The sequence below is a fragment of the Scardinius erythrophthalmus genome (assembly GCF_964197995.2).
Source record: "Scardinius erythrophthalmus genome assembly, chromosome: 1".
Taxonomy (NCBI): Eukaryota; Metazoa; Chordata; class Actinopteri; order Cypriniformes; family Leuciscidae; genus Scardinius; species Scardinius erythrophthalmus.
Window position 1 is genome coordinate 30,023,512 of NC_138221.1, and position 17,497 is coordinate 30,041,008.

General features: G+C 38.1%; 2 protein-coding genes across 3 annotated transcripts in view; both read right to left on the reverse strand.

The window, feature by feature from the left end:
* The window catches only part of LOC308691971 (uncharacterized protein), a 135,501-nt gene that overhangs the window by 46,959 nt on the left and 71,045 nt on the right, over positions 1-17,497 (reverse strand). The gene's annotated exons all lie outside the window — the stretch shown is intronic.
* Positions 1,905-17,140, reverse strand: LOC308702548 (uncharacterized protein). Of its 2 annotated transcripts, none has more exons than XM_081385491.1 (2): positions 16,830-17,140; positions 1,905-4,673 (listed from the first exon to the last, which is right to left on the reverse strand). In XM_081385491.1, exons 1-2 carry the CDS (start codon positions 16,906-16,908, stop codon positions 3,655-3,657), a joined length of 1,098 nt encoding a protein of 365 aa, XP_081241617.1. In that variant the 5' UTR covers positions 16,909-17,140; the 3' UTR covers positions 1,905-3,654. The 2 variants fall into 2 exon arrangements, 1 of the variants encoding a protein (XP_081241617.1); XR_014031621.1 differs by lacking the exon at positions 1,905-4,673 and adding an exon at positions 6,348-7,041 and having other exon boundaries at positions 16,830-17,103.

The following is a 17,497-nucleotide window of genomic DNA, read 5'->3' on the forward strand; positions in this document are numbered from 1 at the left end:
CTATTTTCATATCTATTTTTACATTTTACACATAGTGAAAAGAAAATGCCTCAGTAACAAAATCAAGATTATGAGAGAAAATATAGATTGTACATACAAATATTTTTTTTTTAAAGTTGCTTCTTTGTAAAAATAAGTTGCTCAGGTCAATTGAGCTCAAAGGGGATTATTATTAATTAATGTATAGGAAATTTTGAAAAAATAACTTATTTTATGGTAGAATAAATGAATCGTCCAGTGCTCAATTGAACGGGCCGTAACTATCCACTTTGTAGCCAATATCCAAACTATAATGAAAACACAATTTATTAGCACGGTAACAAGATCAGCATATTAAGTTCTTAAATTAGTAAGCACATAACACAACACACTTCTCTTTAAATCCAAACAAGACTTTATTGATTGTTATAACACTTAAAACTAACATTTAAAGGAACATGGCAACTTTTTGGGACTTTAGCTTATTCACCGTATCCCTCAGAGTTAGATAAGTCCATACATACTCTTTCCATCTCCGTGCGGGCCGTAACTCTGACTTGCGCCCCCAATGCTAGCCTTGCTTAGCATAAAGACTGAAGGTAAACGGCTCCAGCTAGCATACTGCTCCCAATATGTGACAAAATAACACCAACATTTTTCTATTTACATGTTGTGATTTGTATAGTCACAGTGTGTACAAATAACAAGGTCACATGAGGCACAGCCATCTTCTAACCGTATACAGTACATACTAGGAACTATATTCTCAGAAGGCAAAGCACTGCTACTTGGGCGGAGTGATTTGCTCGCAGCACCTGAGAAGCCCCGTGGTGAGGAGCAGAGAGTTCGCTCAGAGTTGGAGTAAATCACTCCGCAGAAGTAGCAGTCCTTTGCACGGAGATGAAAAGGGTATGTATGACTTATCTAACTCTGGGGGATAGGGTGAATAAGCTAAAGTCCCAAAAAGTCAGCATGTTCCTTTAACGCATACACAGGCACACACATTCACACGAGTTGCAGAAAGAGAGAAAGTTAGGAAAGAATGATTTAAGAAAGTGAAATTATGAAATCCCAAGTTCCTAGCAATATATGCACTTTGAGACCTGACCTGAAAAAAATAAATCATTCATTTAAGCCTTCTATCGGTTCTAAGGCAGGGTTATAAAAGGATTAGTTCACTTTTAAAAAAACTTTTGCTGATGCTTTACTCACCCTCATGTCATCCAAGATGTCCATGTCTTTCTTTCTTCAGTCGAAAAGAAATTAAGGTTTTTGATGAAAACATTCCTCCATATAATGGACTTCAATGGGCCCCAAATGGTTCAAGGTCCAAATGACAGTTTCAGTGCAGCTTCAAAGGGCTTTAAACGATACCAGACGATGAATAATAATTTATTTTCTCAAAAATAAATAAAAAAGTTTAAGTTTTATAAGCACAAATGCTCACCTTGCTCTGTTCTGTGATGCACGTTCGTGACGTCATGTAATACGCAATTACGTTGAAAAGGTCACGCTTTTCTGTCCTGACGAAAATTTTCTTTTAGGCTTTTTAATATTAAAACACCCAGGATACGCACACGAAATGGGCATTTTAAACGATAAACTGACACAAAGACATTTGAATATGTGTATATGGTCCTCCTTCCGCACATTTGTAAACACTGACTCTGTACTTCCGCCTACGTCAAGCGTGACCTTTTCAACGTAATTGCGTATTACGTGACGTCACGAACGCGCATTTTTTTAAATGACCGATCGTTTTGCTAGATAAGACCCTTATTCATCGTCTGGTATCGTTTAAAGCCCTTTGAAGCTGCACTGAAACTGTCATTTGGACCTTGAACCGTTTGGGGCCCATTGAAGTCCATTATATGGAGAAAAATCCTGGAATGTTTTCATCAAAAACCTTAATTTCTTTTCGACTGAAGAAAGAAAGACATGGACATCTTGGATGACATGGGGGTGAGTAAATTATCAGCAAAAGTTTTTTTTAAAAGTGAACTAATCCTTTAAATTTGATAAATGCACCAGTTTGGCTAGAATGGAGGTGTTACTTGCATTGGTGCTGATCTTTGAATGGGGATCCGGGAAGGTGTGGTTTGCTGCCAAGGGGGTTTCCCAGTTTCAAGGTCTAGTTGGTCTGGAGTGACGTCTCGGGAAGCCAATCATGTTCTGGTGTTTTGGTGGATAAATGGAAGCAGAGTATCTGGCTGAAGTTTGAGGCGGGCAAAGACTATAGAGTCGTTGACTAAAGCTTTGCAGTAAAAATATTAAGTAGATAATATTATAAATAGATTCTCAATGGAAAAGAAAAGAAAGAAAAGGCTTGCATGAAGCTGCTCGTTCTTAACCCATTTTTATCTGATCTCTGTCTGTCTTCTCTTCTAACCTCATCTAATGCTTTGTTTGTGGTCCCGAGTTTTGAAACTAGTGTATATGTTAAGAGTACAATACATTTTACAAACATTTGATTCATACAATAATTCAAGAAATGAGAAATCATTCACGCTGATATGACACTCCATGCTTCCATGACCATAAACAATGAGTGATCATTGAACATGATAGTCAAATGTGTGTGTTACAGACATTATGTAGAATTGTGTAATGAAATGTTGTTTTAAAAAAAGTATCTGATGCATTTTGATAGGTAAAGGCAGTCTATATGGATTTTAGAAAGGGTCCTGCATTCCAGAGGTCACTCAGAGGTCTAAGAAGAAAAAAAGGTCTGTTTTAAATCTCTGTCTTGGGGATCAAAAAAATCCTTGGCGTCGACTTATGGTGTTCCTCGTGAGACTCAAGGTGTGCCATCTCCAAACCAATCCATCTTTTAAAACATCTTTTGTTCATTCTCTAGTTGGGACCATAACTCACATGTGTTCGTTGTGTTATATGTAGAAGAGTCAGTTCGTTTCCAGACTGAATGGCGTCCCAAATGACAGATCACTTATTATGGTCCTGCATGTTGACTTGGAATTTGGCTCTATTCACAGTTTTAAATGAGTAACTTATACCTGATTCACTCTCAGTTACTACTCTTATTTAATGTATAAATTAAGATATATGTAAAAAAAACAATGTCATACTTTGTAGTAGTGGTATCGTGTAGGCAGGCACGTAGCCCAGCGTAAATAAGGTAAAAGTACAGTTTTTTGTTTTTCCCGTTTGAAAAGTTAAAGTAAAAGTACCCACATTGAAATCTACTCTTAAAAGTAATGTTTTTCCAAAAAATTACTCAATGTAATGTAAAGTCAAGTCACCTTCATTTATATAGTGCTTTTAACAATATAGATTGTTTCAAAGCAGCTTTACAGTGATAATAGGAAATTAAAGAGTAACCGATTGTTTTGGCTTTACAGCAGCTCTAGAATAAAGTTATTGTCCAGCTAAAGTTAGTTTAGATTGATTCACTTCCATTGCAAAGATCATTAGTTATTAACTTAGGGGCCGCTAACACAAAGACACCGTTCTAAAAGAAAATCCTTAATGCTCTCTGGTCCACTCATCCGCACAACAACAGTGCCTAGTGCCTCTAGAACACAAACCTTGAAATAGGTTCCAAGGTGCAAACGTTGAAAAAAAGTAAATGGAGTAAATGTACTTCGTTACTACCGACCTCTGTGGATGCATTGGTGTGGTATCAAGGACTCGGCTGTATTAAAGCTTCTCCTACACTCACAGCACACAAGTTTTCACATTATTGTGTACTATTTTCTGGTGCCTTTTCAAGGAGTCAACCCTTAGAAATCTCCTTCCACAAACAGGACAGGAGTGTGGCTTCTCATTTGTATGAACTTTCTGGTGGTTCTTCAGTAATGATGGCAAAGCAAATGTTTTACTGCAGTGATCACATTTAAATGGCTTTACGGCAGAGTGAGATCGGTGCAGATGAACTGTGAGACCACAGTTCCATTTAAATCTCATCTCACACAGATGACATGCGTAAGGCATCGCTTCAGTGTGAATTCTCATGTGACAATTAAATCCTTGTTTACTGGTGAAACTCTTTCCACACTGGGAGCAGCTGAAAGGCTTTATTCCAGCATGAATTCTCATGTGATTCTCAAGGGTTTCTTTACGTGTGAAAGTCTTTCCACACTGAGTGCAGGTGAAAGGCTTTTCTTCAGTGTGAGTTACCAAATGATCAGTAAGATTTCCTTTATATGTAAAACTCTTTCCACACTGGGAGCAGATGAAAGGCTTTATTCCAGCATGAATTAGCATGTGATTCTTAAGGCTTACTTTACGTGTGAAAGTGTTTCCACACTGAGGGCAAGTGAAAGGCTTTTCTTCAGTGTGAATTACCAAATGATCATTCAGGTGTCCTCTATGTGTAAAACTTTTTCCACAGTGATGGCAGATGAAAGGCCTTTTTCCAGAATGAATTAACAAGTGACTCTTAAGGCTTCCTTTATATTTAAAAGTGTTTCCACAGTGAGAACAGGTGAAAGGCTTTTTTCCAGTGTGAATTATCATGTGAGTCATAAGGCTTCTTTTATGTTTGAAAGTGTTTCCACACTGAGAACAGGTGAAAGGCTTGTTGACTTCTGTTATTTGAATGCTGCTCTGTGAGCAATCGTTTTCAGTTTTGGAGCAACTTGTTGATTTTTCTCCAGCAGCCTGAGCTTTCTGATGCTGATATTTCTCCTCCACTTCATTCAGATCTTGTCTTTCCTCTTTCACTTTCATCAGGCCTGAAATGAAAACATTTAAACGATGAAAATCGAATAAAAAAAATTAAATTATGATAAATTTACACGACGACAACAACATACTAAAACATTAAAAGATTTTCCTTTGGTTTTTTTTTTAAAAGTTTCATGTACAGATGACAAATCCACTAAATATTCTGTATTATTCATGCCAGGCCAGTAGTTGGAGATGTCACTTTGTAAAGAAATGTAATGTAATACACATGATGTCACAAACTCACAATTTACACAAATTAGCATTTTTGTAGTTTGAAAACATTGAAACTTGCAACCCCTTTTTAAAAGTTTGCATTTTCAGGCTCCCAAAACATTGTCGTGTAAATCAGTGGTTCTCAAACTGGGATACACGAGGTAACAGAAGGGGGTATGCAAACAAAATGCTGAGTTTTGCCATTCATTTAATTCTACCACACCTTAAAAATAACATTAAAACTGAGCATGTATTTCTATCAGGTAAAATGCGTTAAATACATGACATCTGATCAAGTTACCTCATCTTTTGCGGTCAAAACTAACTGCATTCACACAAGTAGTGTGCATATGATACTGTAGGTTACGTGCAGATTATGCTGCCTTGGCAAATCGCACTATTAGGCGGTGGGCCGGACCTCGAAATTACGAATTTAATACTTACCTCACAGCTGTCTACGTTTTTTTTTGCTGAGGTCATGTAATAAAATCGTATAAGTACTATAGACATTGTTTCCAACTTTGTTGTATGCACATTTGACGCAAAATGTCCTTACAAACTCTTACTTTTTTAAACCGGCAAAGAAGCAGGAGTACTAATCATAACGTCAGAAAACCTCCCGTTTCCTTGACAACCAATGTAAATAATGAACACAGATTCTACAGCGGAGGAATATAATCTTTGTCAGTGACCAGAAAGCTGGGCCATATAGTGAAACTGACGCATAGCTTGTCTAACGGCAGATGAAGTAAAACCGTAAATCTCTGTAAAGTCCTAATCATAAATACAGTGCATGTTCACAATAACGGTTTAAATAAATAAAATAATACATGTTTTACCTCTGATATAAACATTTAGATTAAATATGCCATTCTCATTAATGGTGTTAAACACTTTAACTACATGAAATAAATACTGAGAAGTTACAACATTTTTATATTCAATAAATATAAATATTTGTTGTAGATGCAATGCTTTTGAACACTTCTCCTCTGGCATGCTGTGTTTTAATGTTTTAACTAATTGCTTATGATAATAGCAGATTGTCTGAGAAAATGGTTTCGTGCAAATAATGCACAACAAGGTCTATCTGTTGCCATTAAAAATAGAAATCAATTAAAAATACTATTTGGCCAGTGGAAAAGATTGAGAAAAAAAATTTGATTTATTCATTCAAAAACAAGGCAAGGATAGGCTACTAAATTATTTGTATTAATAAAATGAGAGCATATGAATAAAGCGGAGCGGTGTGACGCTTAAATATAAGTTAAAAAACTTAAACATACGTTTAATTTATATAAGTTTAACCCCTTACTAGTCAGCCCCAATTTTGGCAAGTGATGCATTCATGACATACCCAAAATAAAAAGGTAGCTGCTCAGAAGTCATTCTGAATAGACAACCAATATATATTTAAAAATCCAACCCTTGAGAGTTTACAATTCAAGACTCAAAATTAACCAGACTGTTATTAATATTGAGATAAATAAGCTCAAACATAGAAACGAAAACAACAAATATTAAGAATATATTTATTAAATGTATAAAATTTTTATGTGAATTTAGGATTGCAACTTATAACCACAACTAAAACATGGGGATTTTTTAAAGACAATCATCCCGCACATCCTATTCTATAATAAAATCAGCTAATCGAATATTCGAAAATCGTGACTCATCCCTAATTAATATAGTGTTATTGTGTAAGTGGATGACATGACAAGCAGCAAAAGGCAGTGCAATTTGTGTGTAAGTGGGGTCAAATGTTCATAGCAAATTTCAAAATAAACCAATGTAGCGGCATCATAGTGTAAACTACCAGTGTATTTGTGCAAGAGTCAATCAGCTGCCCTTAGGTTACTGGAGGGTGGGCGTGGAAGGGAGAGGCTCTCTATGATTCCCCTATAGAAAGTTAAGAGGATGGATTTTTGGGAGATGAGCCTTCCTCAACTGTGGGAGGAAGTGCAGAGGTTTTTGGACTTTCTTGGCCAGGTTCTGTTGGTGGTGTCGATAGATCAAGATGGGTCATCTGTGATGTGGATACTAAGCAACTCCGTGATCTTGACCTGCTCCATCATGGTGCTGTTGATGTGATGATTGTCAACGATCACCTCTGTAGTCATTTGGGTGTGGAGAGATATGATGTTGTCCTGTCCGTGTCTGTGTTAGATAAACAACTGAATTATATTCAGATAAATAAACACAGAAAGCGCACATTACTCATTTTAAATCACACTTTTCATCTTGACATTTGTATTAAGATGCTAACCATCTTAAACGAGCTTGCCAAGACTACTGCAGTTCTGACCACAAATAATTTTGTTAAATAACTCAAAAACAGCCATCTTTAACTAAAATATTTTTCCACCATACAGTATACCTGTTCTGTTATGTAGGTGAAGCCCAACCACTATCAATCGTGACAATCAACCATAATTGTCTTAAATAACTCCATGACTACCACTATAAAGTTGATTTGAAATAATTTCTTTGTTTTGGTTTGCACTCTTTTTAGCTGATAATTAGTCTAGCTTACTTGTAGCCTATAGGTAGCTTGCTGTAACCAATACCGTTTACCCCGTGATTCTCCCTTACTAGTCAGACTTATTTCCTGCTGTCTTCCCGTTTAAATATTTTTCCCGTAATTATCCCGTATTTGAATACCCTTTGCTTAGTTCATTGTGTATGTACCGAATGATTATTTTGGATTAGCCTAAGCAGCATACCGTTAGACCTAACGTCAGCTTTACTGCTCCACTACCCACATTCTTTCGTGGCTAATAGGGGTGTAACGATATATCGTGGTACGATTTATCGCGATGCAAAAATGTCACGATATGTATCGTAGAGTTATGACGATATTCAACAATTTTTTTTTTTTTTTTTTTTTTATGATTTGACGTCCGTTTTATCCTATTGGTTGAGCTACCGCAGCCGCGTCATACGTCACGCTTGCATTCAGGCTCAAATGAAGAATCGCTTGAACTGTGAGCAGTAGCAGGGCAAAATGAGTTCGACTTCATCTGAAATTGTAATTGAAATAGAAGATGCTCCGTCCACTTACAAGTCTGACGTCTGGCAGCATTTTGGTTTTCCAGTTACTCGACAGGAGGACGGTAAAAAAACAGACAAAACACGAACTGTGTGTAAACACTGTAAACAAACACTGTTATACACGACGTCGAACACTACAAATATGATGTGTCATTTAAAACGGTACCACAAAGAGAAACTCCTGCAACCGGGTGCGAAAAAGAGAGTGAAAGAAGGCCAAATATCTTTAGAACGTAGTTTTGCTTCAACATGGTCTCAGTCAAGTGCAAAAGCTCAAGAAATAACCAGGTGCATCGGAGTTTTTATCGCAAAAGACATGAGGCCATTCTCGGTCGTCGAAAATGTTGGATTTTGCGAATTGGTGAGGGTACTGGAGCCCAGGTATCATATTCCGTCACGCCCGCACTTCAGTCAGGAGGTAATTCCAGCCCTGTACAACGAAGTTAAAGCAAATGTGACGGATGTTTTGAAAAATGCTGAGAGTGTGGCGATAACAACTGACGGATGGACTTCGCGGGCTGTTCAGAGTTACATCACAGTCACAGCGCATGTTATTACCACAGAGTGGGAAATGAAAAGTTTTGTGCTTCAGACTCGCCCGCTTTTCGAGTCGCACACTGGTACAAACATAGCTGATGTCTTAAAAGCAACCATACAAGAGTGGGAGCTTGAAAGATCTGCTCATAGCATTGCTGTCGTTACAGACAACGCACGCAACATGGTTGTGGCAGTGAGGGAAGCAGGGATGTCACCGCATATTAAGTGTTTTGCACACACTTTGAATCTTGCTTCGCAAGCAGGATTGAATGTTCCCCGCGTCAGTCGCTTGCTGGGTCGCGTGAGGAAAGTCGTGGCTTTCTTTCACCGCAGTACCACAGCAACAGCTGTGCTCGCGGCAAAGCAAAATATGCTTGAGATCGCATCACACAAGCTTCTCATGGATGTTGTTACACGCTGGAACAGCTCAATGGAGATGCTGGAACGCTATCTCGAGCAACAAGCTGCGATAACGGCAGCCCTCTTGAGCACTGAGGTGCGCAAAAATGCACGTCAACTCGATACTATGGATAGCGCTGACATCAGTGACGCCGAAGAAATCGTAAACCTTCTTAAACCGCTAAAAAAAGCCACCACTGTCCTGTCTGATGAAAAGAGCCCCACGCTGTCACTCATATTGCCCTTGAAAGCCATGATCGAACAGAGCATGACACCGGACGAGAAAGACTCCACAACTATTGCTAACATGAAGACAGCCATCCTGCAAAACCTCTCAAGCAGATTCACAGAGGAACAGGATTATCTACTAGAGGGTACTGCCTTGGACCCCAGATTTCGGTCATTGCCCCACTTACTCCCTGAACAACGTGAAGAGGTTTTCCACCGGTTGAAAAACAAATCAAACCAGTTACAGCAGGTATGTCTGCATTACAAATTGTCTGAGAATCTATGTATTTGCACTTGTCTGTGTTTGTCACTCTAATTGCATGTTTGTGTAACCTATTTTGTGCACACATTTTGTGTATGTACTTGAAACTACACTTACTTACTAGTATACCTTACCTTAATTATTTTATTTATTTTATTTTATTTTATTTTATTTTATTTTATTTTAAGGCTGTCACTGGGAAGCAAACGAAGGAGGGAGGTGCCAGTGATGGAGATCCCACTGATGCAGCAGATCAAAGAGATGCAGCACACAGAGTTGAGCCAGAACAGCCACCTAGTAAAAAGACAGCACTGGAAGAGCTCTTTGGTGCAACTTTTTCTGAACCACCAGTCACCCAGTCCAAAAGTAGGATAGAAGTAGAGATTAACATGTACAAAAAGGACACTTCTATTCCCCTCACTAGCTGTCCACTGAAATGGTGGAAAGAAAATGCTCAAATGTACCCACTTCTTTCACCTCTTGCAAAGGCTTACCTCACAGTTCCAGCAACTTCTGTTCCTAGTGAACGTGTTTTTTCGACAGCAGGGAATATTGTTAATGCGCAAAGATCCCAGCTGCTGCCAGAAAATGTAGATATGCTGGTTTTCTTGCAAAAAAACCTGTAAGTAACCTAAAAAAAAACCCAAAGCTGTTTGTGTTGAAATTACTTGAACAGGACACTACTTGATGTGTTTTTTGTTGCACTTGTACTGCTTAAAGAAGTTCTCTCTTGGGCTATCCTAATTTTAATTTCATGATACAATTCAGTTTTATTGGTCGGTGACACCTAGTAGTCATTGTTAATTTATTTACGTACTGAAGGTAAACTAAATCTTGATTTATATTGAAGTATTGTATATTCTTTAAGTTGCATGTATAACAAGACAGTTATTGAACACTGTTAATGTTAAATAAATCTGTTATTTGATTTTCAGTTGAATTTTTTAATTTTGTTCAAAATATCGTGATGCATATCGTATCGTGAACCCAGTATCGTGATACGTATCGAATCGTGAGCTGAGTGTATCGTTACACCCCTAGTGGCTAACGTTACTGTTTTCATCAAAAAAACATTTTATAGCTTGCAGTCTTAAATACAACTTATATGAAAAGCATTAAGATATAGGGGTTTATAATCATTGCAAAACAAATCTTACCTTGACGTTGTCTTGCCGAGACACGCGGTCTCTCCAGGGTGGGTTGATTTGGCTTCAGACTGACGCGACGCCGGTTCAACGAATAACGTGATTGGCCAAATCAATTCAACAAGGTAACAACACGAGCGTTGATTGGATCTCACTCCGGCCAACGTTTGTGATCAGCTAGCGAAATTAAATCTATTTTTATACTTTAATGTGCAACAATTGGCGTTGGAAACAATCGGTAATCTTTTTGTGAATTATTCATACAGACAAATTAAAAAAATGAGCCAGACAGCTGCTGGGTAACTGTCAAATCAAAAACTAAACGAGATAGACGGACTTGGCCCACTGTCTATATACTGCCGTTCTCGACAATGTAGCCTACCTTTTTAAAAGTGGGGATTTATTACTAGCACAAAGAGCAAATATAGACACTAGACTGTGCATTGAGATCGATTTAATATTCAAACTCTCTTCGATACAGATAATGTTGATCACATATTATGCAAATATCCACACGATTAAAAATGTGACAGTGATTTTATACAACAGTTCAACAAACAAAAGATATTAATATTAAGTGATGATCATTTAAAAAAAAAACAGTAGGCTATTGTCAGTCTTTTTTGCAACAAAATAGCTCCAACGAAAGCCACAGCAGTGTTTGTGAACGAATCTGTGGCTTTGAACAAACTGTGAGAGTCAATGATTCATTTATAATTACAGCCACTTGCTTCGTTACTGAATGAATGAATGAATGAATGACTTGATGAGTCACTCAAAGACAGTGACTTTCCGCCATCTACTGGCGGTTTTAATTTAATATTTCAAAGCATCAGTTCGTTTTTACTAGTGTTGGGTCCGAGTCCATCTTTGTAGAGTCCGAGTCGAGTCCAAGTCCTTAACATCCGAGTCCACAGATTTAAATGATTTGAAATTGACCTTTCACAAAGACCCGACAAGCCATTCCGCTCTCACTCCACGTTCTCACACAGTGAAAAATATATTGCGGAGCAAAGAGGACACTGACAATGGACACTTTGCCATTCAGGTCACCCAGATCATTACTCCCAAAAAATCGGGAACAAGCTTTGTCTCACCTTAATTATTTGCATCACATGCAAAAGTAAAAACCCTGAGATGAAGGAACAGTTTTCTGCCTTGATGGAGAAGCTCTTTCAGCACCATCATGCGGAAAGAGTGCCACCTATCCAAGAGGATGAAGAATGTTGGTACTACTTACCCATCTTCGGAGTGTATCATCCAAAAAACCGTGACAAATACGGGTGGTATTTGTTTCCAGCATGCAACATCAAGGTATTTCTCTGAACAATGTGCTCCTCTCAGGCCCTGACCTAAACAAACTCCCTGTTAGGCGTGCTGCTACAGTTCAGGAAAGATCTTGTTGCAATTATGGCGGAAATCCAACATGTCAAAACACCTCCGGGGCCTAGAAAACACCTCAGACCCCAGAGGGAGCCTACTTTCTTCAATCTGTCCAGAGACAATTTATATAAGAGACATGCCACTTCCTCAATCCTCAATACAACTATATAAGGAAAACCCGTAACGGCAAAGATGGCGGTTGTATGCACGTCCCGCCCCTCACGCTGGAAAGCCAATTATCTGCTTTTAAAAGTCAAGCCAGGGAACATTTAAGCCTAGCGTCTGGTTCCACTGACGCATGTGCACAGTTGAGGTTGGTGTCGTGAACCCTTGCGCATGCGTAGTAAAAGTATAACCTGCGGGGAAAAAGGGGTTTTAAACCTTATTTTGGAGCAAAGTCATCAAACTTTTTCAGCGATTTTTATCATATTTTACTGCTGTTTCTATACATGCAGTTTTTATGTCCCGGTGACCAGTGAAAGTGCAGTTCTGACTCTCTGCCCATTCATTAGATAGGATCCTGGTCTTGTTAGTCCAAAATAGCTGCCCGGAGGCTTTGTCAAGATGGCGGCTGAGTGGCACAACTTGCCTAAAAGAACTTTTATCTGTCTCTCTTCTCCATTGGGTTGGGCTAATCCAAAAGAAGTAAAAACAAGGGGGGTGTTCTGAGGACAGACTGTTACCTGTGAAACAGGGGTGCTCTGAAAACACCCCCATTAACAATTAGTGCTTTCCACCTGATGAAATTAATGCGGCAAAACCATCTGTGGGCAAAACTGATGAAATGAACGCGGCAAAACTAATGAAATGAACGCGGCAAAAAAACGACCAATTAGAATTTTGGTCGAGCCAGAACGTATCGACCAATAATCGACTGGGAGATTACAGCCCTACAATAATGTGTGTGTGTGTGTGTGTGTGTGTGTGTGTGTGTGTGTATGTATATCTGTGATATTGAACGCAGTATTGGTGTGTGAAAGAAAATTGTGGCCAGCTTCTCACAGAGCTGGAGAAGGCAAAAAGAACTTGCCAATGTCCAGAGAGATCTCAGTCTACCAAACCACCAGCTTATACCAGGTGGGGATCCAGGGAACAAATGATTGCTCGAGTCCTGGAGCATGAGCCAACCATAAGCAAAGTCCTTGCCTCTGATAAAAAAGCAAGACATTTGGTGCCCACCTGGTATGATCTTCAGGTCCTGGAGTCTGTTCACAAAGCTCTACGGCCATTTCTAGATTTCACTGACGCATTGTCAGGTGAGGACTATGTCACAGTTTCCTGTACTAAACCAGTGCTTTCTCTGTTCAATACTCACTGACATCCTTGCACCTCAAGAGGAAGATAGTCTGTACAACTCAACAAATCAATCAAAAGATCAATTTGAGTACCTCAATGACAAATATTCTGATCCTGAGACCAGCAGGTTGCTGAACATGTGCTCCCTCACTGATCCAAGGTTTAAAATCACTTATATTGAAGACAACAAAATTCAGGAGGTAAAATCCCAAGCTGTTGATGAGATAGAGTCCCTACTTGCCAACACAAGACATTGGGGACCTTCTTCAAACAGGCAACATCCTTATCTTCTTCTAGGGCTTTGTCCCAGAGGGAGGCAATTGAAAAGGAAATGAAAATCTACTTCTGCAGATGCTGCAGATGCTGATGGTGACACAAACCCACTAAGGTGGTAGAGCATCCATGAGGCACATTTCCCCAAATTTGCTAAATTAGCTAAGAAATACAATGTGTTCCAGCAACTAGCTCCCCATCTGAGTGGGTTTTTAGTGCCAGTGGGAACATAGTTTCATGCCACAGAGCTTCTCTTAAACCAGAGACAGTGGACAGACTTAGTATACTAAGTACAAATACTTCCTAGTTTAATTATTTCCCCCAGTTTCACAGTGTAAATTGGGAATCGCATGCACTAAAAAAGTTGACAGAATGCACTTTCTGTACTTGTTTTACACTACTTCAGTTACATTTACATGTGTTTATTTAATAAAAAGCAGAAAGTGATAACTTGGTCTAGATTTTTTTTAACTGCTTAAATTTGCACTAAACACTTTGTATTTACTAGCTAAATATCTATATCTAGTTCTATCTAAATATATATTTTTTTATGGGGGCAAAGGGAAATTGTGTTTATTTATTATTTAAAAGCAAATGTAAACATAGAGATATCGAATATCGTAAATATTTAGACAATATCGAGATATCACATTTTTTTATACATCGCCCAGCCCTAATTGCAACGCAGTTTGTGAGCATGTCCGGAATAGATATCAGCCAAAATTGTACTAAAAACCAGACGTTTGCCGATTGCGTTTAGAGCACAAACCGGTCAGTCACAAACCGGTTCAGTCTATAGTAGGGTTGGGTACTGAAACCAGGCACCGATATGCAACCAAGTAACTGGCATGTAACCGGACCAATCAAAACGCAGATTTCGGTGCCACTTGCATGCAATAAGTCAGGAGAGGTGTCGTATTTTGCCAGAGAAGGCAAAAACGGGGTCATATTTCTGCAAAGGAATTGCTGAAATTTAAAGCTGTTTGTTGCAAACCAAGAATAGGCTAGAGTCTACTTGGCTGTTATTAGTACTATAACTGTTTTTTAGTGTTATATAGTGTTATTACATGGATTGGTGGAATTCTGATGTAGAATGCGGTCTGTTATTTCTTGATAACAGACCGCTGCTAACAACACACAGTTGCCATGAAAAACAGAGCATTGCTACGGACGCAGGATTCTAACCGTAGAGACAGAACAGACTAGCCATGTAATAAGCAGGATAATGTAGAGCGAGGTGGTTGTTATAGCAAATACAACCCCTTCAGGCTGATTCAAGTCCTGATCAGTCTGTCGGGGTTGTATTCGCTATACCTAATGGATAATGTAGCGGGATAATGGATAAGGGATAATGCCTAAGGGATAATGTCCGCTTCGTGTCGGGGTCCTGATCAGCCTGTCGAGGTTGTATTCGCTATAACAACCGCCTCACTCTACATTATCCCTTACTTAAATTACCGTAGTTGCGTTAGGTGGCTTAGGTTTTATTGTGAATTTGTTATGTAAATGTGTTGTGTTTTCTATTTAGGCTACTTATTTAAACAAATTTAAGTATACTTTAAAATTGTAATATAGTGTTATTTAAAAAAAAAAAAAAAAAAAAAAAGTTTATAACAAGTAAAAAAAAAATTAAGTATCGGTTCAAGTACCGTTTTAAAAGTATCGATTTGGCACCGGTATCGATAAAAACCCAAACGATACCCAACCCTAGTCTATAGGCAAAGTGACATCGCCAACTACTGGCCTGGCATGAATAATACAGCATTTTAGTTGGTTTCGCAGATAATAGTGAACAAGAATCATTTTGACACCTTTGGAAAAACTAAGGCAAAAGGAAAGGAAAAACTTTTCACGTATAAACAAACCTGAATATAAAAATTTTATTTTGAAGTAATTTATTTCCTTTTTATATAGGGACGCACCAATACTTCACTTGTGTACTACTCGTACACATTAAAATTCTCAGATACCAACCGATACCCTGCGGCGTGTACAGTAATACAGTAACACAAAATAATAATACAATTAAAAGAAATATCTGATCATCCTCCATAACACAGTCACTATTTAGGTTAGCTCAAATATTCTGTGTAAACTCTTGTGTTACCAAGGCAATGACTGACTCAATTGTATTACATTCCAAAGAGCTTTGTTATTAGCTCCACAGTGGAAAACTAAACCATATATTTACCAGCCGGCACGGATCGGAATGGAGCAGTTAAGCAAAGAGAATGGTTTGGCCCGATGGTGGAAAAGTGGCTAATGAGAAGTAAGAAAGATACGCAGTTACAGTAGTCTTAGATTTCAAAGGTAAAATGCATAGTCAGCAAAACCTTTTTGCGAAATGCATGACAGAAATATATGAACTTAAAGCTGCAGTCCATAACTTTTTTTGTGTTAAAAATTTATATAAGCGAGTAAGTCATGAATCTTTTTGTCTTATATTGAATCCATATGGAACACCTTTAAAAAGTGTGTTTATTGGGACTATTTTAGAGCGGTCGGGTCGCACCGCTGAAGAGTAGCCCGGTACCTGAGTAACTCGTCATACATAGAATTAAACAGAGAGAAGTAGTTTTCGATACTACTTCTATTGATAAAAGATCAAATATGATCAAACAATAGAACGAATAGTGAAAGTAACAGAGGCTTGTACAATACATTTTAACAGGCATAATTAAGCATGAAAATAACTGAACACATATATACATATACATATATACATACACACATACATATACACACATATACATACATATATATATATATATATATATATATATATATATATATATATGCTAAACAAATTAAATCAACAAATGAGATTCATATGCTTTTGGTTTCTCTAACTAATATATTTTAAAACTTATAAATGCAATGAAAATACAGGTATTGGCGAGTACCAAAAATGAAATATCAGTCTCTGCCTCATTCTGGAAAAAAGTGGTATTAGTGCAGATTCCCTATTTATTTATTAGTCTAATCCACATTTCACAGCTTTTCGGATTTTAGGAATATGCCACTGAATCTAGGCCTACAGGGAATAATACATTTTAATTTGGGGGTACAGTAATATATTAATAGTAATATATTTTTGACTTAATCCAGTTTTATTCTTTACATTGGGGCTTTTATTTAGGTGAAAACTCGCAAGAAGACTTGTAAACCCTGTCCCACACAAATGTTTGATATTACGCTAATGTAAAAACAAAGGGAATCTGTATGATGAGTCGCACACGCTCCGAGTTCAACACAGTTTTGAGATTCCAAAAAAGCAACGTTATAAGATTTGCGGGCACACTGAGTCTAAAGCTTTGGTATCTTAATGTACCACAACAGTAATTAAAGATGAATGAAGAATAGACACCAACCTCCTTGTTCCTCATGTTTTATTCTCCAGGGTTCTGGTTCACTCATGTCCTCCTCACTCTCCTCTTTAACAAACACCATCTTCACAGCAGCAGATCTCAGTTCAGTTGATAGTCTTCCTAATATTCCTGCTTGCTTCAAAACTTAGTCACTTCTATGAGGATGAAAGTACATTGTTTTGCATGTTAGTACACTAAAAGTACATTGCTAACAGTTTGTATTCAGCCAGCACATCGACAAACCAGCAGAGAACATGCTGAAAACTAATCTTCTTCCTCTGAGGTTTAATGGTGGTTTGTAAACAAACGTATGTGTCTTACCGCCATCCACTGGACTGGAGTGTGAAGCGTCGGGAGGAGGTCCCAGTATTTTCAGGACCACAGTTCGGACCTTACTGTCTATGGTTCGGACCCTAGTTTTTTTTTTTTTTTTTTTTGTGACAGCGCCACCTACCGAATCAGAAAACCGCAGTCCCAGGAGTTTTGGAGGACCAAAAAAAAAAAAAAAGTGCAACAAGGCAGGTTATTTCACCCCTAAATACTACTTTCTTGCAATTAAACCTGGTTGCTAGCTGAATGTTGAAGTGTGACTAGCATAACATAATAACTCAAGTAAAATAAACAAAAATGAATTAAGGAATCATGGTATTGCCTTTTCAGTCACTAGATCA